Source organism: Hirundo rustica, chromosome 21, assembly GCF_015227805.2.
Source record: "Hirundo rustica isolate bHirRus1 chromosome 21, bHirRus1.pri.v3, whole genome shotgun sequence".
Classification (NCBI taxonomy): Eukaryota; Metazoa; Chordata; class Aves; order Passeriformes; family Hirundinidae; genus Hirundo; species Hirundo rustica.
The window spans coordinates 1,642,699-1,670,453 of NC_053470.1; the positions used below are offsets into that span (position 1 = coordinate 1,642,699).

Sequence of the window (27,755 nt, forward strand, 5' to 3'; positions counted from 1 at the left end):
CGGGAATTTCTTCCCCATTAGGTGGATATCTTTGTCTTCCCGCCACAGACTCTGGCAGAACAAAGCAGATCAAACCCTGGGCCTGTCTGCTTTTGTCGATGGCTATTTATTTTCCTTACCACTGCTCTTGTTTTGTCCTCTTGGCTCAGCAGTCTGGCTGCTGCTCCAAACCAGTTAATTCTCTGTAAGAGCTGTACGGGCCCAAGGCCTACATTATATTTATAAGCTGTAAGGATCTCCCCAGGCAGACTCAGAAAGAAAGGATTCAACAGCTACAAGGAGATGCTCCAAAACAACCTCAGAGAGGAAACACGAAGAGAAGGAACATCAGCCATTCCCCCATGCTGAATTTTAGAGGAACACTCCAGCTCTTGCAGTCGTGGGAGGGGAGCTGAGTGTTCTTTAGCCTTTAATCTCCCACGTTTCCAGCACGAGGAGGAAATGTCCTGCTTTCCTCCGCTGTCTGAACCCGTGTTTGAGGAGCTTCTCACTCAGGTCGACTGGGGAAGGAGCAGCAGGACAGGCTGGGGCTGGATGGCCACAGATGCTGCAGGGACAAACCAAAAAAAGGGTTCCTCAGAGGGAGGAACCTGTCAGGATGCCAGGCAGGGATGGAGAAAATGCGACACCAGAGGAAAACTCCTCATTCTCGACAGTTTTTATGCACAAATAAAATTTCTTGCAGTGTATCACTTCACCTATACTTTGTTGTTATCAGAAGCGGCTGCCAGACCTCTCCCAGCTTTGACCCTGGGGATTTTTGGGGTTTTTTTTGCTGTTTTCCCTTCTTGCATCAAGCAGAAGGTTGCAGGGAGGCTCTGTCAGTGGCTGTGTGCTTCCTGTCCCTCCCTGTGACGCTGCCACCCCGCAGAGGACAGCGGCACGAGCCCGTGGCCCCGCTGCTCCCACACCTCCCGTGGTCCCGCGGCCTGAGCGCTGCCCTGCGCCTCAACAAAGCTGGGCAGGAAATGTTTTTCCCAGACAGAGAAACATTTTGTTCCCATTCTGTGCTTGAGCCAAATGGGGTTTTCTTGAGACCTTTTTTTTTTTATTTTTTCTTTTTCTAAACAAAGGAATAAGTAAGCAAACACGTCTGCGAGGAGCTGATTGGAACGGCCGGAGCTCAGCCAGTGGACTCGTTGAGGGCTTTGGCGAGATGTGAAAATACAGTTTTCTGACCCAGGTCAGGCTCATGACTCAAAACCAGGCCTTGCACACTCAGGACATCGCCATGTTGCAGGCGAGGCTGGGATGGTGCTTGCTTTCCCTGGAAAGTCCGTCCCTAGCAGGAGTCACTGCAGCCAGAGCCCTCCCACAGAAGGCTTCTGGTTTGATAACGTGCCATTTTCCAGGGAAACATACTTTTATCTGAGAGCTCTCCACCCTGTTTGCCCACAGAGTGACGATGCAAACTGGGATTTCCGTCGCCAGGGGACTGGAGGAGGTGTGTGCAGGGCAGTCAGCCTGCCTGGGCTGGGGAGAGGCACGCCAGCCCTGCAGCTTTCCTGGGACGGAGGCAGTGCTGCTGTCCCTGCCAGGGATGTGGGGCTCTGTGCCCTGGGAACCCGTGGCTTTGCTGCTGTTGATGGCTCAGGGAGCACATCCCGTGCGTGGGCAGCACCTTGCCTGTCCTGGAGGTCAGAAATGCCTCCAAGGCAGCCTGGACATCAATTAAATAATAGCTGAGTTCAGGGTGGGCAGGGTTCTATCACAGAGAGCTGCAGGGCTCCTTGGCAATGTCCTCCCTTCTTCCACCACCTCTTCCAGGGGCTGGAATGTGCAGGACGTGGGACACCGTCCATCCAGGAGGGTGACAGGGATGTGCAGGCATGGCAGTCGGGGGGTGTGCCAGCTCCCTGGCCCTAAAGGCACTGGAACTAAGATCACCAACAGGGTGAGATCCTTTTCCATCCCTTGTTTTGTCCTTCTCTTTCCGTCGGCAAAGCTGAGCTCTGGGAGGCTGGGGGTTCCGGCTCTCCCCAGCTGCTTTGGAGAACAGCTCTGCAGAGCAGGATCTGCCAGGGTTCTGTGTGTGGAGCTGACAGCAAAGGCACCCCCGTGCACCCACCCCAACGCACAGGGCAGAATCACCCAGCTGAAACTGAGGATCGGGGTGAAACTCGTCTCGTCCCTCCGTGGCTGGGGGAGGCACACAGGCACAGAGGGTTTGTGAGGCAGGGCTGAGTCAGGAGAGCCTGACTGGCTCTGCTGGGGCTGAGCACGGACCCAGCCCAGAGCCGGACAACTCCAGAGACATCTCACCTCTAAGGCTAAAAGCAGCACGGGATGCAATTCCAGAGCTGCAATTCCCAGCCGTTGCCTCTGTGCCCCTGCATGGACGAGCACCAGCAGAGGAGTGGGATGAAGGGAAGGGTTTCCAGCTCTGCAGTTGTTCCCTGCCAAGCTGGCAGGAGGGATTAACGTGATCCTCTGCCAGAAAGGATGGGAGATACTACAAAGGGTGTCTGGGGATTTCCTGGGGTCACTCGGGTCCCACAAACTCCCCTGCCTTGGTTCTACAAGGAGCATTTTCCATGTCCTGGAATTCCAGCCAGATTCCTGCCTGGGACACAGACACAGCAACCTTCACTCCCTCAGGTTGGGATTATTTTTATTTGGTTATGGTCGCGCTGCTGCCGCTGCTGGGTGCCTTGCACAGCTGAAAGCCTCATTAGGAAGGGAAATGACCTTTTCCAGCCCTGCCTCTGCTCCCCTGAGCACAGCGAGGCTGATATTTGCTCATATTGGTAAAGAGCTCCTCGGATGGAGTAGCTGTCATGGAAAAATGAGCTGGGTTATTGTGGAGAGGTTCTAGCCCAGTTAGCAAATGGCTTTTCCCATCTGTGTGAGCAGAGCAGGCTGCTGTGCCAGGGAAGTGTGCTTTCCTTTGGAAAAGCTCTAACAGGTAGCTCCAGGCACAGGAACAAATCGTGCCCTTCTTATAACTTTTATTTTGCGTATTATGAGGGAGAAATAAAAATGTTACAAACTCAGGACTGCTTGACCAGGTTCTAATACTGAATTCCTTGTGAAACCAGACACTAGAGGCGTTTAATCTCAATTAAAAGATCAATTACATTTATCAACAGATAAAAGATTATCTGGGGCATTACACAAATACAACACAATTTATTACCAGCTGGTAAGTAACCTCTAATGAATATTTTAAACACTTCCCCATAAATTACGAATAAACTACAGTCCTATCATTATGTTAGAGTTCTGATTCTCCAGTTAAACTCCTCTGGGATCAGTCTTTACTATCATCCATAGTTATTTAGGGTTCCTTTACTGTAATCCATGTCTGGGGAAAGTTGCTTGTTCTAAAAATTAATTTTAGGCATAGAAAATGCATTTGTCATCTTGACAATGATCTGGGCATTTATATGAAGATCATGTTGAGAAAAGCATTCATGATTTAGCTCTGTGCATGAGAAATGAGGCTTCGTGCTCATAATCCGGGGAATATCTGAGGCCTGTGATCAGTTTCTTGTTGAATTTGGGACACTTCCACACCAGGTATCGACCCTGACCCTCTGCAGTGCCCATCTGCCTTTGGATTTGTAACTCTCAGAGCTGGACCTGTTTGCTCCAGTGCATGGCAGTGAAGAACTCTGAGCTGTTACGGGCATTAAGGATTTAGATTTTGGACTAAACTGAGGTGTGAAAAGGCCCTGAGCACAGTTCAGTGTCACCAAATCCCCTCATCTCCATCCAGTAAAAGTCTGATGCACCTGCTGGCTTGGTATTTTTCTTTCGCAAACAAACTGAGCAAGAGGAACCAAAAAAACCCCCAAAACAAACAACAGCAACAAAAAAAAACTCACCAAAAAACCCACCAAAATAAACCAACCCAACCCCATCCCTGAGCCACAGGGACTGGCAGTGCTTTGCTGTAAGGCTCCGTGAGTCCTGTAACACCAGTGTCCCCAGTGGCTCACCTGCTGGGATTATTGGGATTATTTGGGTTACTGGGGTTATTTGGATTACTGGGATTATTGGGAAGGACAATCTGTGGGCGCAGCTGTGGCCCTTCCACCACTCTCTCGTGATCAGTGTTTTCACATTAACAGCCACACATCTGACACGAGCACTGAAATGTCCCAGAGGAGCTCCCTGCTGGTCACCTCGGTGCTGGCTGTGCTCCCACAGGTGTCCCTTACCTGCCCTGGGACACCTCCTGTCCCCACTTTGTGACCTTCACAGCTGAGGCTGTGCTGGCCCAGGGGGGAGCAGGAGCAGCCCTGAGCCAGGGCTGGACTGCGATTTCCAGGCGGGGGGAAAAGGGGGAACATCCGAGTGGCTGGAGCTCCCGCTCCCGCTGAAATCCTGCCTGGCACGGCAAGGACAAAGGCACGGGGACGGGCTGGAAGGCTCCGTGTGTGGGGGGAGCTGTGTGCCCCCCTGGAGGTGATGCCCAGGTGAGAAACCCGTGAGGGATCAGGGTGGCAGCCACGGAATCACCGGGATTCCCTGAAATGTCCCACGCAAACCAGGGACCTTCCCCGTGCCCCAAGAGCGAGGGAGGCACAGCCGCGGCTGCCACAGCAGGGCAGGGCGCTGGAGGTGAGCAGGACACAGGGAGCAGCAGGAAGAGAGCCCAGACTGCCGAACACCGCTGGGCAGGGGGCACAGAGAGTGGCTCTGGCAAGGGACAGCCTGTTCCACAGGTGGTGTCCCCTTCCCGGTGTCCCGAGCCCCGAGAGCCCCGGGCCGGGGGCGGATGCCACCTCTGTGCCCCGGGGTCAGGCGTTGCCACCCGATGCTGCCCAGCTCCGGCTCTGCAGGGACGGGCGGTGCCGGCAAGCAGCGGGAATTCGCTTCTTTGCCCCATCCCAGGCAGCAGCCACAGGAAATCCAGGAGCTCTGTGAAATGACAGGGAGGGAGAGAGTGAAGTCCCCTCGCCTCGGCTGCTGGTGACGTCTCTCCTTCCTCCTTTTTTTTTTTTTTTTTTTTTTTTTTTTTTTTTTTTTTTTTTTTTTTTTCCTGTCCCTATAAAGAATCTCGGGCTCGAATCAAAGTTCCCTGCGAGAGCCAAGGCAGGCGGAGAGCCGGGGGACAGCCCGAGAGCAGAGCCAGGGGCTCCGGCCATGCCCCGGCGCCGCTGCCCGCCCGCTGCCCGCCCCGGGCAGGTGCCCCCGGGCAGGTAGAGCCAGGTGAGCCCCGGACAGCTCCCGGTCCTCCCGTCCTGCTGGGACATCTGTCCTTGCTGCCCATCCCCGCGGCACCTGCAGCTGCCTGGCTCGGCCACCTTCGCCCGAGCTCCGCGCTGCTGCCAGCGCCCGCTCGCCGGGGGGAGGAAACTTCTTGCCAAACTTTTTCTGGTGGTTTTTTTTTTTTCTGTCGTTGTTGTTGTTGCTTGGCTTTTTCACCCCTTGAGTGACTCTGCGCCAGCCAGGAGGGCTGGGGAGGCTTCTGAGGCACCCCCCAGACACCCCAGGGATTGGAGGAGCGCGGGGGGAAAAGAAGGAATAAGGGGATCGCGGGGAAAAACCAAGAACCCCGGGAAGAAGGGAAGGCGAACACCACCCGCAGCCCCGGGATGGAGCAGTGAATGGAAAGAACAATTTAACTGGAACCAACAAGTGGGAACTCCTGCTCGCCTCGTCCTTCCCCTCCCTCCCCGCTCCGGCTTGCCCCGAACTTGTGGCTGCGAAGGGAAAACTTCTCCAGCGGACTCCGCGGGCTCGGGACGCGCACCAGGACCGGCCCCGGGATGCTGCCCCGGCCCAGCGCCCTCCTGGCCGTCTGTGCCCTTCAGGGGCTGCTGCTGCTGCACGGTAAGAGCCGCGCGTCCCCGGGGCTGCCAGGGCAGGACACCCCCGCTGCCGCCGCCACTCGCGCTGCCGTCCCTCGGGGGGGGCCTCCGGGATGGTTTTATTTGGGGCTTTTTTCCACGCTTTTTGTGCGCCTCCTCCGGCCCCGTGAGGTGTCACCCACCTGAGAGCCCCGGTGCCGCCGCTCTGCCCCCAAACGGCTCCATTAAAATTGATCTTTGGAAATAAAAGCCACGGAACCTCCTCGAAAGGCGTCGCACGTAAAGGGCAGGTTTTGGTGGGTGTTTTCCCCCCCCCTCCCCGAGGTTTGGCCGCTCGGTTAGAAATAGCGACTTGCGAGTGTTCACGGGTTTGTGGCTTTTCCCCCCTCCGTGTGGGATGGTTTCTGGTTGTGTTTGATCACTTGGGGCAGAGCTGAGGCTTTGAAAGGAGGAGCTGTCTGGCAGCTCCTGGGCTATCCCGCCGTCCCGGGGCTCACAGACATCACGGGCATTCTCTTTGATATTCCAGTTCTGATTCTTTGATGTTTCAGTTTTTGTCCACGTGGTGCTTCTTCACTGCCTTCCCCTCCTCAGCCCAGGTGCCAGGTTACATCCCCCGCTCTCCAAACCTCATTTTCCTGCGCAGCAAACTCCTCGTGTCCCCCCCCCCAACCCCGGATTTATTCCCAATTTTTGCTGCTATCAGAAAAGCCAAGAGGCAGGTTAATGAGATTTGGGAGAGCTTTTCCATCTGCCGTATGACTTTTCATTATCTCATTAAGCGCGAGGATTTTGCCGGATTACTGAGCCATTCATTCATGACACTGCAAATTGTGTAAGGGAGACGGGCTCTTGTTTATTGGGGAATTCCTTCTGACAGAAAGGACTTTTTCATTCTTTTGGGCGGTGGATGGATGGCACAGCACGAGGCTGTTGTTCTTCAGCACGTTATAATCTTTTCATAGTTAAAGAGGATAGCTTCTGGAAACACCGTGGGGCATCGCTGCCCTTGATTTCCTTGGATTCATTCAGGGGTTTGATGTATTCCTGCTGCAGAAAGGGGCTGACTGGGAGGCACAAGCCCCGGGGAATTTCACACCTTTGCCACAGTTACCTGCGGAATAAATAGCTACGCCTGAGGTCGTGCTCCAAAGGGCTTGTCCGGCTTTTCCAGGAAAAGCTGAAGCAGCAAACCTGGCGAGGAGCCCTTGCAGCAGGAATCCTCAGGGAATGTGTCCTGTGCCAGGTGAGCCAGCAGGGCCCACACCTTGGGCGGCACCTGGAGCAGCCCCGGGAGGATTCCCGAGGTGTGCTGCAGCTGGCTGACACGTGCGGCAGCGCTCTGGGAGCTCCAACCTCTGGACAGCCTGGAAAAGCTCCCCGAAATCCAGTGTGGATTTCAGGGGTAGAAATCAGTGCAGGATTTCGTGGATCAGAGAGGGATGATAATGAGGGATTGGGAGATGGGAGAAAACGTGCCCAAGTGTTGCCGAGGCTCCAGGGTGAAGTGGAGCACAGGGAGTTCAGGGGGAAAAGCCTGGCTGGAGATGCTGCCCACATTTCAGGGCCGCTCGGGTCCTTGCTCACCAGGTTCCTTTACTAATAATTTCAGCCCTGATAACCTTGGAGTTTGGTCCAGATTCCTTTTGCCGTCAGTGCCAGGCACAGAGGAGGCCAAGAGAAGGCAAAGTCTGCGTCCTGTGACAGGGGGAGGAGGGCAGGAACATCCCTGTGCCCGCAGGCAAAGGCTGTGAGGGCCGTGGAGCTGCACCGTGGGTGTGAGGAGCTTGGTTCATCTTTAGGAGGAGATAAAACATCAGCACAGCCTCTGGGTGCCCTCATTGGGCTGGGAGCCAGAGGGACACCCAGAGGAAGGGGACAAGGACTGGGGACAGCACTGGTGTTACTGAGGAGTTAACTCCTCACCACCTTGCCCTCAAAGTTCCTCTCCAGCACCGAGCTCAGTGAAGCTCTGCTCGACCTCCCAAAGCCGGGGTTTATCCCTCAGCCGTAGTTAAACCTTCCCTGGGGTCTCTGCGGCCAAAGCTAGGCAGGGCTGTGCTGAGGAGGCTGACTCTGATTCCAATCCAAACAATCCCAGAGAGAAGGAAAGTCCTGTGAAAGCTGCTCAGTACCAAGGCATCGACTCCTCAGCCACTTTCCCCTCCAGGTTCATCTCCAGCAACGAAACTGATGAAATTCTGGCCACTACATTTACCCAGGTCTCCTTTGGAGAATTCCTGACTTATCTGGTGCTTTCAGCAGCGGGAAGAGACCATACAAACATAATCCCGGTGATTTGCCACCTTGCTCTAAACACATCTCCAAATTTCCTCGTTTAGTTCCATGAGTATCGTTCAATTTCCACCTTCCTTTTTCTCACTGCTCGGCTTTTTCTCAACTCCTCAGAGCACTGGTTGGGGTTTTGCTGCTCAGAAATTACCACTGATGGGGTGATGATGATGATGATGATGATGCCAAGAGCTGGCACAGGTTTTAGGTATGGAGTGGGACGGTTCATAATCAGCCCTGGGGAAAAAACAATCTGCAAAGAAACTCTTACACCTTAAATTGCGCATGAAAAATTCAGTATCTTTTACCGGCTGACATGATCACCAGAAGGTTTTTAATATCTGAGCAATCCGAGTAACTTTTTTGGGTATTGGAATAGACTCAGCCATTTTGGTGGTTTAACACTGGAAATTATTAAAGATTGAAGAATAAAAATTAGGTCCTTGCCAGGTGGCTTTGAAATTAAAGCACGTTTGAAATTGATTTTTTTTGCTGTTGTTTAATTTTGCAATCTCTTCTACAAATTGACTATAGTGGCTGGGCAATGAAGCTTGTTAACACGGGGATTTCAATTAAACCATGTATCAGGAGATAAAAGCTCCAGGAGCTCGGATTCCTCCCGGTTTTCCAGCCAGGAGGGTCACAGAGTCCAGCAGGATGAGTGTGGCTGTGCCAAGGCAGAGGCACTGAGGGGTTGTTTTCCCAAAAAACCGGGTGTCCTAATTGGTGTTATTCCCAAACATTGGCTTCACTGTGGGAAAATGTTATAAAAAGCAGAGGAGCCTTTTTTAGGCTGGGGATGTATGAACCTCCTGCGGCAGCTGCCACGTTCAAAACCAACTGGAAATCTCTTCATACCAACTCAGCCATTTAAGGCAAGGGGGAAAAAAAAAAATGTCAAATATTTCTGAATACTCCCTGAACTTCTAAAAAACAGCATCGTACCCAAAAGGACACTGAGAAAACGAACCAGATGGTTTGTTGAAGGTTTCTGGTGTAAGGACCTGCAGTACAGTCTTTAAACCTCGTAGAAAATATTTATCTGTGAGCATTGCTCTGCTCTGAGTAAGAGCAACAGGACCCCTCCATTTGGGTCATTCCTGCCCTTTCCCACATTCCCTGGATTTCTCATTTGATGAGAAATTATTTGTACAAAGGGATAACTCGATCTGCTGCACTTTGGGTTAATCTCTCGGATGGGGCTGAATACAGAATATTGATCTCGTTATTATGTACACAAGTGAAAGCTTTCCAAGCCCAACAGGAGGTTCCTCAGGCACAGCCAGGGGAAGGTGATCTGAGCTCTTTTTGGAGGTTTGTCTCCCACATCACCAGCGCAGTTTGGAGGAAGGTGAGAACCTGCTCTGTTGAGGGATGGGACACTGTTGGAGTCCAGGGCATTCCTTTGGCTGCCCTGGAGGGTCAGGGACCTGGACAGGGGGGTCTGGGACCCCAGCCCAGAGCTCAGAGAGACACTGGATTTGATCTCAGTCCATAGAAAAAACTTCCTACACTGAGAGAAGGTTTACAGGCCACAAGAATGTGAAAAATAATAGTTTAGTATATCACAAGGTGAAAACACAGTGGGTTTAGGATTTTTGGCATTGGAGTGAATGGGGCAAGATGGAGAATTTGGGGCGTTGTCTCCTTCTTCTTCCTTCTCCTTCCCTCACTCCATTTCTGCAGTGACGTTGGCACAAAGTAGTTAGTGAGGATTGGGTCAGAGTAAAGATGACCTTTTTAGTAATAGTGATAGACATTAGTAATAAATAGTAAATAAAGAATACGTAGCAATTAGTATAAAAAATAAGGACAACCCTAGGAAAGAGGGAGTCGTCAGATGTCCGAGCCACAGCAAACATCTTGCTGGACACTGAGAAAATTGTAAGATAAGAAACAATAAACACGAAGTATGCAACCTTGAAGACTCCGTCTCTTTCATCTGTTTAGCTCAGAGCTTTGCAGAGGGCAAAAAAGACTCTAAAGCCACCTGAATGCTGGGGAATTTAAACTCCTGCAAAAAAAAGCCCCCGACAGGACACATCTGGTGCTTCCAGAGATATTTGCAAGGCGTGATGCAGAAAGGGTCGCTTGGTCACCAGAAACAGAGGAGATGCTCTCAGTTCTCATTGCAGGAGAGTTTTGGGGGCAGCAGCAGCAGCCACCTGCATTGTTTAAAGCCGCAGAGGAGATTTCCAGGAGGCAGCACTGGGCTTCCAAAGCAAGCACCAGGAGGGCCCTGAAGCACAACCCCTCTGAGCCTCACACGCTCGCTTTGGGATTTCCTCTGATCCACCTCTCCTTTTTTCTCCAAACCAGCCTGATGTCACTGGAATGGGAATTAGGAGTGGAAGTGATTAAGGGATATTGGATATCTAAACAACAGCCAGGACTGAAAGGAGCGTGTCCTCAGTGCTTTCCTTCAGAAAGCAGCTCCCAGGACTGACGGGACACTGTCAGGCTCCGAGTGCCCGTCAGGACATTCCTGTCCCTCCTTCCTCACAACCCCCAGGACAGCTGGCTGCCCAAAAAAAGGCTGGACAAAATGTGTGCAACAGAGAACTGAGCTCCCCGTTAGGCACTTCTTCAATTTTCATTTTAAGGGCGCAGAGAAAAGAGTAGAAACTGCCAAAATCTGGAAACGGCGTTGAATGGAAGGGCTTGCTTGAGGCTTGCCCCAGGGAGCAGAGCTTGCAATCATCAGGAGCGAGGCAGGATCAGCACAAATCATGGGAATCAAGGTTTCTGCACGAGGTGCGACCTCAGAGGCTCATCCAGGAGCCCCTTCCTCGAGTGGGGAAGGAGGAAGGATCAGGATCAGCCTGATCTCCTGAGGCTGTGATGAGCAAGACTGACGGGTGCCCGTTCTGGGCAAACTCCTCCCTGCCGAGCCCTGGACACGCTTCCAAAGGCTGTGGGAATGGGAGCAGGGAATTCACACATGGAGGGAGCTGAGCTGCTGCCCTGTGCCATTGTTAACTCCTGTTCTGGACTCTTACTAGCAGTGTAACACAGCTTTGCACTCTGATGGACAGGGAGCAATTGGGAAGTATTTTTTCATGGAGAGTGAGTAAGTCCCTGGACATCTTCATGACTCAGTCCAATACCCTCATCGCCAAGTCCCTGGATTAGTCTGACTTTGCAGCGCATACTTTTTGTCCCCACTACATCCTACATCCCGCTCCTGCTCTCCCCCCTTTTCCTGGATGTCTCCTAAATTCCCCTCAGGGCTCAGGATTCCTTGAATTTTTACATTAGGAGAAGCCAAGAGGAATTTCCCAGCCCTTCCACACCAGGGGTCTGCACAGTCTCTCTTCTCTGTCCCAAAATGAATTTTGCCTTTATAATTCTTCCTGGTGCAGAGATTTCGGAAAAAAAACCAAAGTGAGACTCCTTGAGACCTGCAGTTGAATCTCTTGTTTTCTGGCAGCTCTTCGTGTTCCTTTTGCACTGAACTTTTATGAGAAATAATTTTTGCGAGTCCCCCAGTATCAGGAAAAGCAGGAGGGGTCACAACTCATATTTGGGATGTGTGCGACCAGGGGGTTTTTTTTAGCTCTAAGCAGGAAAGTTTTTGCACCGAGTCTTTGAGCAACAAGGAAAGAACCTGCAGATGGTGGCAGTCTGAAAAAAAACCCCACATTTTCTTTGTGCCCTGCAGGGAATGGCAAAAGCACATGGCCCTCAAAGTTTCAAACTTCAGCCAAAACCCCAACTGCTGCCCAGAATGTAAAGGAAATATATGGACCAGCCTTCTATTTTCAGATCACTTGCCTTTGTCTTCTTCATTTCCACATAGGTTTCCTTAGATCTTCCTGTGTTTCTCTGAGCTGTGGGAACGTGATTGCCAAGGAAGTGGAGAGGGGAGTTTTCAGCCCTGCTGGGATTGTTCTTGATTTGAGGGTCAAGGAAGCCTGACCCTGTCATTACCTGTTCCATTTTTTCACAAAATCCCCACCAATCTAAACCACCTCTGCCAAAACGTTCGCTTCCTTAGAGCCCGCAGCTCAGAAACTGCTCACCTGGAATTCCTCTTCACGGATCCGCCGGGATCAGCTCGCAGGAAAAGCACCGCGGGCTGCTCTGCCCATTCCTCTGCCGAGGAAAATGGGATTGCTCCACACACACACACACAGAGAAACAGCTGAGCTCTGAGGTGTTCATCCTGTTTGCTCTCCATCCAGAGCTCATTAACCGAAATCAGGGCTGGATGCACTCCTTTAGGAGTTAAAGCAATTTCCTCCCGGTCCCCAGAAGCTGCAGTGGGGACAGGAGCTGCACAGAATCTCCTCCTCAGTTCCTCACAGCTGCTGAAAAGGGATCACTTTGGCCCTTTGTAGTAACAGGGAGCACCCTGAAAGCTGCTCCTGAGCCTGGATTTCTCCAGTTTTTGGGCTGGGTAGTGCAGGGATTGGTGTTTCGGATCTTTAATGTGCAGACACCTCCTACAGAGCGTTCCCCAGGAGCTGTAGAATGTGATTTTCCCCTCTGCTTCTCCCCTCACTGATGCAGCTGCCGGGAGCAGCTCCCTCAGGAGCCATCACACACACCCAGTAGCTCTTGGAAGTCCTTGGTGTGGGCAATCCTGATTCCAGGAGCAGGAAGAGGCTTGGAAGAACTTGCCCAGAGCCCTCGGGAGCAGGGAGGAACACGCTGGAAGGAGGGAAGTAAAGCTCTGGGGAGTTTCTGCTGCAAAACTCAATGTGTCTCTGCCTTTCCTTGGAGAAAAATAAATCCCACAGGTGCCCCACTGTGTCACTGGGACATCCCCTCCCCTTGGGAAGGGCACCCACTGCTGCTTCACTCCTCAATTAATGATGATTTACAGGGATAAGGGAAAGGATTTCGGGACCTTCCGCTGCTTTGCTTCCCAACCCACGAGGAGCATCAGGAGAAATAATAATGCAGAGCACAGGTATGGGGAGAAATGCCTCTCCCAGCTCTTTCAGAGGCCAGATCTCTTTTCCTGGCTCTGTTTCTAGGGGGAGATCTCTTTCCCCAGCTCTTTCAGAGACCAGATCTCTTTCCCCAGTTGTTTCTGAGACCAGATCTCTTTCCCTGGCTCTGTTTCTGAGCCAGACCTCTTTCCCCAGCTCTTTCAGAGACCAGATCTCTTACCCCAGCTCTTTCTGAGCCAGATCTCTTTTCCCAGCTCAGTTTCCAAGGCCAGATCTCTTTTCCCAGCTCTGTCTCTGAACCAGATCTCTTTTCCCAGATCTTTCTGAGCCAGATCTCTTTCCCTGGCTCTGTTTCAGAGACCAGATCTCTTTCCCCAACTGTTTCTGAGCCAGATCTCTTTTCCCAGCTCTGTTTCTGAACCAGATCTCTTTTCCCAGCTCTGTTTCTGAGCCAGATCTCTTTTCCCAGCTCAGTTTCCAAGGCCAGATCTCTTTCCCCAGCTCTTTCTGGATGGGGATGAGGCGAGGCCGTGGTGTTTCTGCATGACACAGCAGTGCCGAGCTGGGCTGCTCGGAAGGGGTTTGTTACAATTAAAGGATGATTCAAGTCAATGTAAACAATGATGTCAGCCCGAGGACCTTTAAAACACAATTTAAGCTATTACACGGTGTGAAGCAGAGAGAATCAGGTAACCTTTTGGCCTGCCACATTTTTTCTCTGCAAATGGATCGTGTCTGGGTTATTTTCATGTTTGTGCACTTGGGACGAGCGCTGCCTCTCACTCACACAGGTTTGAGGCTGTGCTTGGCTGAAGACAATAGCTTGTCTTTGAATTGTCCATTGTATGGCTGAGAACATTCATTTTCTTCTGGCTGTTTACACATTTTGTGGCGGAATAGGAGGGGGGAGAAAGGCAGACTGAAAGCTGCTCCTCCACTGCACATTTTATAAAAGCAGAGATCTTACTGATCTGGCTGGAAAGTCTTGATTTGCTTTGCTGTGAGAAAGCAAAATAACCTGCTTCTTTTGCAGTGGTGAGGGAAAGAGGAAACAGAATTACCTGCTTCTTTTCCAGTGAGGAAGGAAAGAGGAAGCAGAATTACCTGCTTCTTTTGCAGTGGTGAGGGAAAGAGGAAGCAGAATTACCTGCTTCTTTTGCAGTGGTGAAGGAAAGAGGAAGCAGAATTACCTGCTTCTTTTGCAGCAGTGGTGAAGGAAAGAGGAAGCAGAATTACCTGCTTCTTTTGCAGCAGTGGTGAAGGAAAGAGGAAGCAGAATTACTTGCTTCTTTTGCAGTGGTGAAGGAAAGAGAAAGCAGAATTACCTGCTTCTTTTGCAGTGGTGAAGGAAAGAGGAAGCAGAATTATCTGCTTCTTTTGCAGTGAGGAAGGAAAGAGGAAGCAGAATTACCTGCTTCTTTTGCAGTGAGGAAGGAAAGAGAAAGCAGAATTACCTGCTTCTTTTCCAGTGAGGAAGAGAAAGCAGAATTACCTGCTTCTTTTCCAGTGAGGAAGAGAAAGCAGAATTACCTGCCTCTTTTGCAGTGGTGAAGGAAAGAGAAAGCAGAATTACCTGCTTCTTCTGCAGTGGTGAGGGAAAGAGGAAGCAGAATTACCTGTTTCTTTTCCAGTGGTGAAGGAAAGAGGAAACAGAATTACCTGCTTCTTTTGCAGTGAGGAAGGAAAGAGGAAGCAGAATTACCTGCTTCTTTTGCAGTGGTGAAGGAAAGCCAGAGCGAGGCTGAGCCTGCAGCAGCCCCCAGTTGTGTGAAGCAGCACAAGAACCCTCCCTGCTACTCCTCACCTTTATTTTGGCTGCACAGATCCTGTTCTGCTCAGTCCTGGGATGCTCCCGTGCTTTAAACAGCTTCCCTTATTCTGGGCAGGTTTCCCGTTGAGTAAGGACAGAGCAAAAGGCTTTGGCTCCGTAGGAATTCCCAGGGAGAGTGATTAATCCCTAAAATCCTGCGTCAGCACGAAGGGAGCAGAGTGTGGCAGGGAGGGACTCCTTGGGGCAGTGCCTGGGAGCTCCCTGCCCTTGGCCCATCTCATTTTGTGCCTCTCCCAGCTCATCCCACCCCGAGGGACTTTTCCAAGGATACTGACACCATGGGTCTGGTGTTACCACGGAGCCACTGAGGGGTCTGTGAGCAGTTTTATCCCCTGATCCATCAGCACGGAGATAAAGCCAGCCTGCAGTGATGGATGTACAGGTTTGGAATGGCTGGGGTGTTTTCACATTTGGAATGTTTTTTCCTGCTTTCCCAACCAGCCAAACAGACCTGAGCTCAGTTCTCTGGGTCAGTTTGGGCAATATCAGCCCTGCTCTGGTGAGAGAAGTGCAGCGTGAAAGGAGAGACCCAGCATGGAGAATTCCTGGCATGGAGGGAATCCCTGGGAAGGGGAATTCGGGAAAACAGGAGGTAGCTGAGCAGGGCTTGTCAAAGGTTTCCCCTTCCAGCTCCAAAGAGTTCCCATCAGGAATTCTGGTGCTGTTTACAAGGCCAATGTCTCCCTGTTATTCCTACAGGATTGTTCTGATCTGTGTTATCTATTCTGATCTCGTATAAATCAGCCATTTTGCTTTTTTAATCGTTGTCCACTTTGTATTTGAAAATAATACTCAGACCCACATGGTGAAATGCCATTTATTAATTAAATTTTATAAGCCATGAAGCCTTCTTTCAGTTACTCAGGTTGCTCTCCCTTGAACTTCGTGCATAACTATGGTGGTTATTTGTTATTAAAAATAAACTACCAGCCTTATTTCCTAATGTTCTGTGTGGTTGTCAGAGCTGGTGCACACTATCAGCCAGGGCAGGCTCCCCAAACAGGCACCACAACATCCCACGGGTCTGCAAGCACGGGCTGATGCTCCCTAGGGAAAGCTTTTCCTTCTCCCATCCCAGGAATATGTGCCCAATTTGTTCTAACCTTCTGCAGGACAGAATTTTTTTGTTTTCTGGTGGGATTCTGGCAGAAGGACAAAAGAAGAGGAAAGGAGTTTTGTCTGGGTATAAATCTCGCTTTTCATTTGCCAAATCTGTCCAGCACTCAGGAGAAATTCAGGGCAGTAGAGATGAAAATTCTGTGCTCAGAGTGAGATTAGTGGAAAAGCTAAAGCTGAGCTGGCTTTGATTTCCATGGAGGATTGTTGGCACAGCCGCTGTTCAAGGCCATTTGCCCTTCCACTGTGCAGTATCTTTGTACTTTAAAATTAATGTAGGCTTTGAAATGCTACCTGGATTTGTGCTCTGGCACTGAGCAGTGCAACTTTGAGCTTCTCCCTCTCTGCCTACCTGTGCCAAGTGTAATCTTTAATCCAGGGCCCAGCCCTGCACAGTCTGTACCAGGGAAGCACCAAAGGCTTTGCCCGGCGACTCTGGGATTGCTGTCACAGGTTCTGGATATTTTGATGCAGTGTAAACTTTCATTTTGCATCCCTGGAATACCAATGATAGATAATACTGATTTATCCGTGATGCCAGCACTGGTGTGGTTCAGGATAAACATTTTACCTGAATCAATCACCAAGATAAAGCCTTGCAGAACCTTTTTTTTTTGGGGGGGGCTGCTGATTCTTTAATTGCCAGGCTGACCAATACATCTGGTGTCACCAGAAGTCTCCTTTGACTCAGAGCTAAGCTAACCAGACTTAAAGAGAGAGAGGAGAGCCCAGAGCAGCCCAATTTGGTAATCTTTCCTGTTACAAATTCTTTTGCTTATCTCAGTTCTGGCCTTGCCATCTGCTGCTAGTGAAAGCGTTTAGTGACGCTTGGGCGTGGTGGGATGTAAGGACAGTATCTCAAACCCTCATCTTCTGCAGTGGAGGTGATAAAGGAATTCTCAGGACAGAGGAACTGAGAGGAATTCTCAGCATCCACAGGGCAAAGGCGTCCCTCATGTTCTTCAGTTTATTGGTTGATGTCCTATAGGGTGCATTGTACTGCCAGCCTCTGAAAGGCTGCCTTGTTGTTTTGGTTCCATATTGTTCTGAGTTAAATGGTAGGAAAAGAGAAATTGCTGCCACCACAACATTCCCTTATAGGTCTATTCATTATTGATCCCCAGAGGAAATGGAGAGTTCCCCTGGACAATGGGCAGATATACAAACGAGCACACATTAACTTGCTGTGCTGGTACAGCTCTGTTGGGCTGCGCTTCCTTTGCACTCTCAGGAGCACGAATTCAGGCATTACTTGGTTTGATGTCCTCCTCTGCCCTGGACTGCTGCCTCGTTAGACATTTGGGGTGACAGGGAGCCTCCCTGAACCACAGAACTGGAGAATCAGAGAACCACAGAGGCACAGAGTCACAGAGTCACAGAGTCACAGAGTCACAGAACCACAGAACCACAGATTTGGAGAATAAGAGAATCACAGACTCACAGAGTCACAGAATCAGAGAATCAGAGAACCACAGAGTCACAGAGTCACAGTCACAGAGTCACAGAATCACAGAACCACAGAACTGGAGAATAAGAGAACCACAGAATCACAGAGTAACAGAGCCACAGAAATCACAGAACCACAGAATCGGAGAATCAGAGAACCGCAGAGTCACAGAGTAACAGAATCAGAGCGTCACAGAACCACAAAGTCACAGAAACAGAGAGTCACAGACTCACAGACTCACAGAGTCACAGAGTCACAAAGTACTAGAATCACAGAAATCACAGAACCACAGAATCAGGGAATCACAGAACCAGAGTCACAGAGTCGCAGAGTCACAGAATCACAGAGTTACAGAGTCACAGTCACAGAATCAGAGTCCGAGAATCACAGAGTCACTGAATCACAGAATCATAGAATTACAGAATCAATCACAGAATCAGTCACAGAATCACAGAGTCACAGAGTCACAGAGTCACAGAGTCACAGAGTCACAGTCACAGAATCAGAGTCAGAGTCACAGAACCAGTCACAGAATGAACCACAGAATCACAGAATCACAGAATCACAGAATCAATCACAGAATCACAGAATCACAGAATCACAGAGTCACAGAATTATAGAATTACAGAATCAATCACAGAACCACAGAATCACAGAATCACAGAATCAATCACAGAATCACAGAATCACAGAATCAATCACAGAATCACAGAATCACAGAATCACAGAATCAATCACAGAATCACAGAATCACAGAGTCACAGAGTCACAGAGTCACAGAATCACGGAGTCACAGAACCAATCACAGAATCAATCACAGAACCACAGAATCACAGAATTTCCTGAGTTGGAAGGGACCCACAAGGATCGTCCACTCCAGCTCCTGTCCCTGCACAGGACACCCCAACAATTCCACCCTGTGCCTGAGAGCTTTGTCCAAACACTTGTTGAAGAGAGAGGCAGAGGCACGCCTTCGGGCAGGTGTGATGGAGCACTGAGGGAGGTTCTGGACTGGGAGCACTGGGAACAGAGGGGACCAGGCCAGGTCTGTGGGGTTTGGCTCTGCTGGCCTGGGGCTGTGCTCCAAACCAGCAGGGAGCTCAGGTGAGGTTTAAGTGACCCAACCTTGTCCCCTGCCCTTTGACAAACACCCCAGGGCAGCTCTGTCCCCCAGGGCAGCTCTGCCTCCAGCTCAGGGGCTGCAGCAGGGTGGGGTGGAGGAACACCCAGAATCCCTGGAAGGAAAAGGCTGATGTGTTCCAGCCCTGCTCCCTGCACTGTCAGCGTGGAGGCTTTGCTCAGGCCCTGCACTGAAGTCTGCAGGTGCCCCCTCAGGTCTCCAGAGCATCCTGGCCTTGCATTCCTCCCTGCAGCACGGGCTTTTCCTGCCTTTGTGCCTCTGCTCTTGTGTAGATCAGGGGGATTGGTCCTTCCCTTCCACCCTGGAGGGATGGAGATCGATGCTTGGAAGAGAAAAAGCAGCTCAGGAGCTGCAGCAGAGTTGCTTCACCTTTCATCCCACCGCCAGAGCAAAACCCAGCAGGAGCCGCAAGGACACGGAGGCATTTCAGGTTGTGAAGCTCAGGACTGGGCACTGTGCTGGGCCTGGCCTGAACTGGCAGAAATCCCTGGCAGGGATGCTCAGGGCTTGCAAGGCTGCGTGTTTTTTCTTCAATTTCTTCTACCGTGGTACCTCCCTCAGGCTCCTGAAGGGTGAAACACCCACGGCACACCCGCAGCCACGCCTGCACCGGTGCAGAGCCGCGCCAGCTGCAGCCACATCCCGGGAAGCCTCTCGCTTTTCATCCTCCTGGCACGGAGGAATTGGCAAAGCTGATTTCCAGCCCTGATCTGATGGGTTGCCCTGCTGAGAGGTTCTTACAGCGAGAGGATTCCGGGCTGAGGGTTTGTCCTCATCTCCCCCACGCTGGAGGTGCCTCTTGGAGAGCAGCTCAATGAGCCTGGAGTGCCACCAGGGCTTGTCAGGAGCTCAGGAGCAGCTTCTCCTCCTCCCTGGAGCCCTCACACACCCCCTTGCTGCTTTCAGCTGTAGAAATAGGGTGATTACTGGCATCAGACTGCTCCAGGGAACACTGGATTATTGAGGCTGAGAATCCAAAGGAGAAATCCCCCCGCCAGGAGCCCACTTGTTCTGCAATCTGCCCCTTTTGGGGAGAAGCAGAGAATTGCAGCTGAGCAGCATCCAGCCAGGGCTCAAAATCCAGCCAGGGCTCAAAATCCAGCCTGAGCTCCTCCTTGCCCCTTGCAGCCTTATTATTATTATTATTATTATTATTATTATTGCCGTTTTGGCACTGTCCCTTCTCAGCCATTGATGTTTCCCTACAACAGCTGCACCTACCCAAACCCACAGCTAAGGCTGAAGTACCAACATCCACACCAAATATCCTCATTTTTGGGCACAGCCCCTCGGATTTGCACTCTCAGAGGGTGGGCACACAAAAGCAAAAGACGAACAACACACAGATACAAACAAAACACCCATCTACAGATCTTCTCAAAGCTCAGGAGCAAAGCTTTAGTGCTTATATTAATATTTGTTGGTATTTTGTCGTGAGGAAGGGTGGGAAGAAAGGGAAAAAAAAAAAAAAAAAGAGACATTGTTCCTCCTTGGAAAGTGTTTTGTTTTTCCCAAGCAGCAGAAGTTTAGGTATTTATTTTAAGAACACATTTCTGTGCCCAGTAGGTATGCAAAATGTTGGGAGGACAGGACAAAGGGAGCCCAGGAGGGGTCAGTGCTGGAGCTGGGCTCTGCAGAGGGTCAGGATTGGGATTAGGGACAGTGCCAGGGTTTATCCAGGAATTCCTCACTCATCCTGGAGCAAAGTTTGTGAAATCAGCCCAGCAAAGCTCCTGAACCCTTGGCACTCCTTCAGCCACTGCTCTGGTTACACATTACCAATGTTCTGCCTCTTTTCGTGTGAAAATGATCAAATTAATGGAGAGTCAGAAAGTGGATCAGTGCATCCAGTGATAGAATTGCAACTGCTTCATCTCCTACCAAGCAATTCCTCTCACTGGAAAGGGAACACCGAAAATGAGTGTTGACTGGAATATTCTAGCCTGGCCTTTGAGAGAAGATGAAAATACATAGGAAAATCAAAACTCCTGGGCATTATCAGCATCCATGGCTGTTATTTTCTTTGTCGCAGTGTGCTGGGTGAGCTGCAGTGCTGAGGGGCAGTATCCCCGTGCTCAGGAGCAGCATATTCCCAAGCATGTTGTCTTTGGCACGGCCAGTATTTTATCTGCCAGAGCCAACGTTAATGAAAAATTCCTGAAAAATTCCACATTTCAACGACACTCTGCTGGGAATAACAATCTCTCGTGACCTCGTTCCAAAGCAGATATCGGGCAGGATGCAGAACAGGGAGGTGTTTCTGATCCTCCTTCTGAATTTGGGGATTTGGGGCTGAGTTTATGGTGCTTGCCTGCCTTTAGGGGTGATCTCAGCACTGCCAGGTTGTGAAATCTCTGTGGGACCTGCACCGGTGACACTGAGTACTCCTTGTGTGGCACAACAGTCCCAGCTCATCAAAACACAGTGAATTTGCAGCAATTTATAGAGAAATGTCTGCACAGGAGGGGTGTCTCCTTCTGGGACAGCGCTGGCATTGTCCCTGCTGGAGTCCCTTTGACACAGGGCAGGAAAATCTGTGATCCATCCCCGCAAACATCGGCCTGGATGGTTTGTCACACCAAATACCTCCTCGTTGCAGCAGACTGGAAAACCAGGGCCAGGCAAATAAAGCTGGGCAGAAAAAGCCCAAGTCCTGAGTAAAGTGGCCTTAAATCACTGCCACCAACTGCAGAGTGACAGAGCAGGGAAATGGGAGGGACTAATTCGCCTTGATTTGCATGAATTGGGTTCTCCCAGGTGAGTTTGCCTCAGGGTTTCTGAGCCAGCCCGTGGTCCCTGCCCTGGCAAAGCGCCCTGTCCAGGCGGGCAGGACGGGCCGGGCAGGGCTGTGGCACTGGGGACATCCTGCCCACTGCTGGCTCAGGACACCCTGCAGCAGAGCCCGGGGCTGCTGGGCCACTCAGTACGGCGGAGAAAGAAATGAGTGAGCTTGTCAAAAAGCAAAGACAACCCCCTGGGTGCAGCCTCTCCACGCCCTGCCCGACCAGGGATCCCTCCTGCTCCGTGCACTCTGCGCACCACAGAGCCGAGGGCAAGGGAAAATCAAGAATTACAACTCCCAGGCCTCCAAAACCGGGGTATTCCACACACATCCACACCTGCCACGAGGCTGGGAGAGCGGTGGGATTCAGCAGTGGGATTCAGCAGTGGGATTTGGCAGTGGGATTCAGCAGTGGGATTTAGCAGTGGGATTTACAAGTGGGATTCAGCAGTGGGATTTGGCAGTGGGATTTGGCAGTGGGATTCAGCAGTGGGATTTAGCAGTGGGATTTACAAGTGGGATTCAGCAGTGGGATTCAGCAGTGGGATTTGGCAGTGGGATTCAGCAGTGGGATTCAGCAGTGGGATTTACAAGTGGGATTCAGCAGTGGGATTCAGCAGTGGGATTCAGCAGTGGGATTTACAAGTGGGATTCAGCAGTGGGATTCAGCAGTGGGATTCGGCAGTGGGATTCAGCAGTGGGATTCAGCAGTGGGATTTAGCAGTGGGGTTCAGCAGTGGGATTCAGCAGTGGGATTCAGCAGTGGGATTCAGCAGTGGGATTTGGCAGTGGGATTCAGCAGTGGGATTTAGCAGTGGGATTCAGCAGTGGGATTCAGCAGTGGGATTCAGCAGTAAGATTCAGCAGTGGGGTTCAGCAGTGGGATTCATCAGTGGGATTTAGCAGTGGGATTCAGCAGCGGGATTTGGCAGTGGGATTCAGCAGTGGGATTCAGCAGTGGTATTCGGCAGTGGGATTTGGCCGTGGGATTCGGCCGTGGGATTGGCAGTGGGATTCAGCAGTGGGATTTGGCAGTGGGATTCAGCAGTGGGATTCAGCAGTGGGATTTACCCCCCTGCAGTCATGTCGGTGGCAGTGTTTGCTATCCCTGCCCACTGTGCCCCAGGGACAGGCACTGGCAGCACACAGATAAGAGCAGCTGCCAATTCCCTGCTGTGCTCCAGCAGCCAGCCGTGGTGAGTGCTCAGCTCTCAGCCCCTGCAAGGTCCCCTCTTGCCAAGATCCCTCTCCTTGGGAGATTTGTTTCAGTGGCAGTGGCTCAGTGAGAGCACAGGGCGCTCCTCCTGTGCAGAAAACATCTGTGCCGTGCTCCGAGCTGCTGCCTCCATCTCAGCTGTGAGGGATGCAAAGGGAGGCACAGGTCCTTGCCAAACACAGACTTGCCCAAATATTTATCTCTGCTAAAAACACTTTAGTTGCTGGACGTAGCCCAAGGCTGGTCCCGATGGCAGACACCAAGCACAATGGGCGTGAGTCAGGGACGGCACATCTGGCACTGCCTGTGTGCTGGGGGAATACAAACAGAGAGCCAGCCAACTCCAGCTGCTGAGATGTTGGTCCTGCAACAAGGCTGCAGCTTCCTAAAGTCACCAGCAGTGCCAGGAGGGTGCCAGGGGTCACCCGGGGCTGCTCTGTGGTCCCCGTTGGCATTTGCGCTCCTTTGTGCATGAGGGGGCTCCAGACTGCAGGATCACCTCTGTTTTTGAGGAGGATTTAAAAGAGCGATGGAAAGAGTGGTGGGGCAAAGCAGGGCCGAGCTGCCAGCGTTCAGAACATTTCGCTGATATTTTATTTCTGGAAGTATCTGATGCAAATGTTCTTTTCCTGGAAAGATTCCTCCCCCCGCCTGCTCCCCCCGCCTCCCTCAGAACGCTGGTGCCAATATTTCTGTTGCAACTTCCTCGCTCCCAGGGGTTTCCTGCTGGATATTTCCCTCCCCTCTGGCCTGGAGCTGGTGGTCCCTGCATTGTTCTGTGGAAGGAGGGAAGGGTCCCAGCACTGCCTGGGATGCTGGCAGCTATCCCTGAGGGATTCCAGCTTGTCCTGCCAGCACAGAGGGGCTCTGGGAGGATGGCTCAGGTATTCCTGGGAGTCTCTGATCTTTCCTCTGGAGGATGGCTCAGATATTCCTGGGAGTCTCTGATCTTTTCTCCAGGAGGATGGCTCAGGTATTCCTGGGAGTCTCTGATGCTCTTTTCCCTGGGAGGATGGCTCAGGTATTCCTGGGAGTCTCTGATCTTTCCTCTGGAGGATGGCTCAGATATTCCTGGGAGTCTCTGATGCTCTTTTCTCCAGGAGGATGGCTCAGGTATTCCTGGGAGTCTCTGATATTTTCTCTGGAGGATGGCTCAGGTATTCCTGGGAGTCTCTGATGCTCTTTTCCCTGGGAGGATGGCTCAGGGATTCCTGGGAGTCTCTGATATTTTCTCTGGGAGGATGGCTCAGGTGCTCCTGGGAGTCTCTGATGCTCTTTTCCAAAGTGTGAGCCTGGCAGGTGCAGGGAATGTCTGGATCCATGTGCAGGGAGACATTTCAGCACACGCTGCATCCCACTCCTTGCCATCCTCCCTGCCCTCAGGATTGTGTCCAGCAGCACCTCTCACCCCATCCCTCTGCTAAATGGATACATTTGGCAAAATCTGCCTTGGAGGCATGGACAGAAACCTTGGAGCTAAGGGTACAAAAACTGCAGTGCCCAAAGGGTCGTTTTCATCACTCAAAAAAAATCTTGCAGAGCAGCCCTGGAGGGAGACTCATTACTCTGGCTTCCCTGATTAGCCCAGGACACCAATTTTAGGCACTGTGAAAACAGTGGAGGTCAAATTTACTATGGAGGGCAAGGACCAGTGACTCAATTTTCCTTATTCTTTATAGTCGCTTTTCACCTTGAAGAACAAAAGGTCCCAAAGTCAGAGAACGTTTGTTCTTGAGCCTTGCCAAAGCCTTTTCTTTTTTTTTAATAAACCATCATTAAAACCTGGGCCCTTTGCCTTGACAAAAGAAAAGAATATATTTGTGTACACTTAAGTGACAGGAAAGAGCCAGTGAGGCAGGCCTGCTCACAGATAAAGGAATTCCGGACATTATTCCTTGTGCTCCGAGGGGTTGTGACATGGGATTTCCTCTCGGAGTGGTAAATAGCGCTGCAGTTGTGCGGCAGGGTGGGGCCAGCCCTGGTTTCTTTAAAACCAGGGGAGATGAAAGCACTTTGGGAGAAGAAAGAGGGGCTGGGTGCATGTGCACAGTGAATCCCTGGGAATGGCTGGGGGGAATCCACCTGCTCCAGGCTTTGCCCCCCAGAATTTCCCAGGGGTTCGAGGTGCTGCTTTGGGAAGAACAGCTCATGGCGCAGCAAAATAGATTTAACTCCAAGGGGTGGCCCCAAATCTCAGCAGATTGCGTTTCCCCCCTGGATCTGCGGGAGAGAGGTGGAATTTGTGGGGAATGGGTTTGTTTTGGGATGGATGGATCCCTCCTGCCTTCTCTGAAAGCCAGACAGCTGCCGCTGTGTGCGGTGGGACACTGACTGCCCACCCTGGGCTGGAACGGGATCAGAGAGGGCAGCGAGGGAGGGATCCCACAGCTGTGAGCTCCCTGAGGAGCCTCACCGGGTTTTGGAACATGAACGAGGCGGTCCAGGACTTTTGTGACTGAAAACCCCTTTCTGTCTTGTGCTGAATCATGCCCAGGAGTGGGGTGAGCACTTCTGTGAGAAAACAGAGGAGCTGAAGTTGCAGCTTTTATCCTGTTCTCTTATCAAATCGAAAACCCTTCAGCTTTGGATTAATTCTTTGCACGGAGGTCTCACCAAAGTGCCCTGAGTTGGGTGAAGACAGAGGGAGAGGAGCATTGATGAGGGAGACAAGGACACTGAGCTGATTTTATATTTGGATTTCCTTTCCCCCCTATTCCTGTGGCTGTCCTGGAGGCTCAGCAGAGCCTGTAGATCCCAAACCTCCCAGCTACACCCAGGCTTGGTGAGAAAGGGAAAGATTTGCACATTACAGTTCTCCAAATCTTCAGGATTCAGGTCTTCAACAACAAACATTCATTTAGGGAACCGGCAGTGGAACAGATAAATCAGCATTTTGCAGGAGTTTGCAAATGGCAGCTTCCTACAAGAGCTTTTCTTTGACTTCTGCTTGAGTGTAGATATTTGAATAATTTTCCCTTTCAACTACAATGGGACATCGTGTCAGTACAGGGATCAAACTGGAAAATCCCACTTGGGAAATGGGGATGTCAATGAGCTTGAGCTGCTGCTTCCAGCTCAAGATCCAGCTTGGATGTGCTGTGAAGGATCTGGTTCCAGTGGTGAAAAAAACACCAGGGAAAGGCTGGAGAGGTTGAAATCGTGGCTGTGTTCAGCCCCACTGCATCTCACTGGCCTAAGAGATTGCGTCAAGGGGGCTGAGGTCCCTGCAGAGCACAAGGAGGGCTCTAATCAAGTCCAGAACTGGGGAATTCCAAGGAAAAATAACAAATTTTCCTTCTTTCTCTGTGCCTCCTCACCAAGCACCCACATTTTTCTGTGGGAGCCTGGGGAAAAGAGAAAGTTGCCTTGTTGTCTGCAGCGATAAACCACCACAGCTCAAATTCCTCCATGGCTGCTCTGAGAAACAACGAAGCCGACGAGAGATGATGAATCATGCAGAGAAATTACTCACTCCCAAAGAGTAAACAGGTTGTGCTCAGCATTGTTAACTCGGGGCTCTCACTGCTGGGGGTGTCTGGGGACAGCAGGGGAAAATCCGTCCTTGCTCAGGGGTAAAACGATGGGAATCAGTCTGGAATTGCACCCAAACATCGGCACTTCTGCCGCGGGGGCGTGGGGCACGCACACCTCAGCATCGCTACGAATCCCTGCTTTTCTGATATCCCGGCACGATCCATCCAATCTCATCACATAAACTGTGCTTTCATGGCCAAAAGCCAAACAAGCAAGGCTGAAAAACGAACAAACAGAACCCTTTTTGGAAAGACGTATAAAAAAGCCGAACAAGTCTAATACTTCAGGTTAGGGACTCGTAGTTTTAAAATAGCTGGAATGGATTAAGGATACCAAAAGTGATCTGCTGTCCTTCCTCCCGTGGGGATGGGAGCACGGGAGAGGCTCTGTTCCATCAGGGGAAATTGTTCTTTAACTTCAGTGCCTTTGTGGGGGAAACATCCCCAAATTTCAGTGCCACTGCAGGGGAAAGTGTCCCCTAATTTCAGTGCCACTGCAGGGGAAAGTGTCCCCTAATTTCAGTGCCACTGCAGGGGGAAGTGTCCCCAAATTTCAGTGTCACTGCAAGGGAAAGTGTCCCCTAATTTCAGTGCCATTGTGGGGGAGACTTCCCTTAGTGTCACTGTCATTGCAGGAGAAACTTTACTTAATTTCAGAGCCACTGCAGGGGAACTCTCTCTTAATTTCAGTGCTACTAACAGGGGAAAGAGTCCCCTAATTTCAGTGTCATTGCAGGGGAAATTTTCCTTAATTTCAGTGTCATTGCAGGGCATCTCTCCCTTAGTGTCAGTGTCATTGCAGGAGAAATTTTCCTTAATTTCAGAGCCATTGCAGGGGAAATTTTCCTTAATTTCAGAGCCATTGCAGGGGAACTCTCCCTTAATTTCAGTGCCAGTGTGGAGGAGACTTTCCTTCATTTCATAGCCATTGCCCCATGTCAGGAACTCTTCCTGCTGCCTGTGCCTGGCCTCAGAGGACTCTTCCCGCTGCACAGATGTTGATACCAGCACAGCTGCACAGATGTTGATATCAGCACAGCAGCTCCTGTGAACGAGCTTTGCAGGACTGGGGCCGGATCTACAGCTCTTTTTCCTCTCCAGCAGCATTTTTCTCCTCCCAAAGCTGCTGCCTTGCTCTGAGGTCTCTCTAGAGCCCAAAAGAAATGCCTCACCATTTTCCTGAGGGCTCCCTTTATTCCGATGGCTCCCGTTTGAGCCGCTGCTACGCCGTTAACGCTGCGCAGTCGTTTCTACCCCGAGACCTTCCAGCCAAGGGTTTTTCAATTTGGCAGCCGAGGTCCCAGCCTGAAAATTCATCCCTGTGTTTTTACTCTCCCCCACGAGCCTGTTTTCAATGGACATAAACATTTTGATAGCTTAAGAGTGCAACGAAACACCGAGCCTCCCTTTCCAGCTGGAAGCCAAGAGCGTTCCTGTGACTCCCAGTGTTTGTTGCTTGTTGTTGGCTGTGCCAGCGGCTGGTCTTGGCATGGCCATGCAGATACGGGCACCTCTGTAACCTCCTGGCACATCCAGAGGAAATTCAAACCCATTTTTGTGTGCTTTTCTGGCAATTCTGTCTGCCTGCAGCGGTGTTCTTCGCCCTCCTGCCCTGCCACGCCTCACAAACACCCCTGTGCTCAGCAAGGGGCACCAGGAACCTGCTGGTTTCCTCAGAGCCACGGTTCACCTCTGCCAGGCCAAAACTCATCTGCAGCACCAGAAATTTTCGTGATTAAT

At 51.1% G+C, this 27,755-nt stretch overlaps 1 protein-coding gene across 2 annotated transcripts in view; it reads left to right on the forward strand.

The window, feature by feature from the left end:
- Nucleotides 1-5,040: 5,040 nt before the first annotated feature.
- LOC120762132 (vascular endothelial growth factor receptor kdr-like) overlaps nt 5,041-27,755 on the forward strand; it is a 133,123-nt gene continuing 110,408 nt past the window's right edge. For both annotated transcript variants that reach the window (XM_040084219.2, XM_040084220.2), the window contains exon 1: nt 5,041-5,781. In XM_040084219.2, coding sequence (XP_039940153.1) covers nt 5,718-5,781 — 64 coding nt within the window. In that variant the 5' untranslated portion in view covers nt 5,041-5,717. The remainder of the gene's footprint in view (nt 5,782-27,755) is intronic.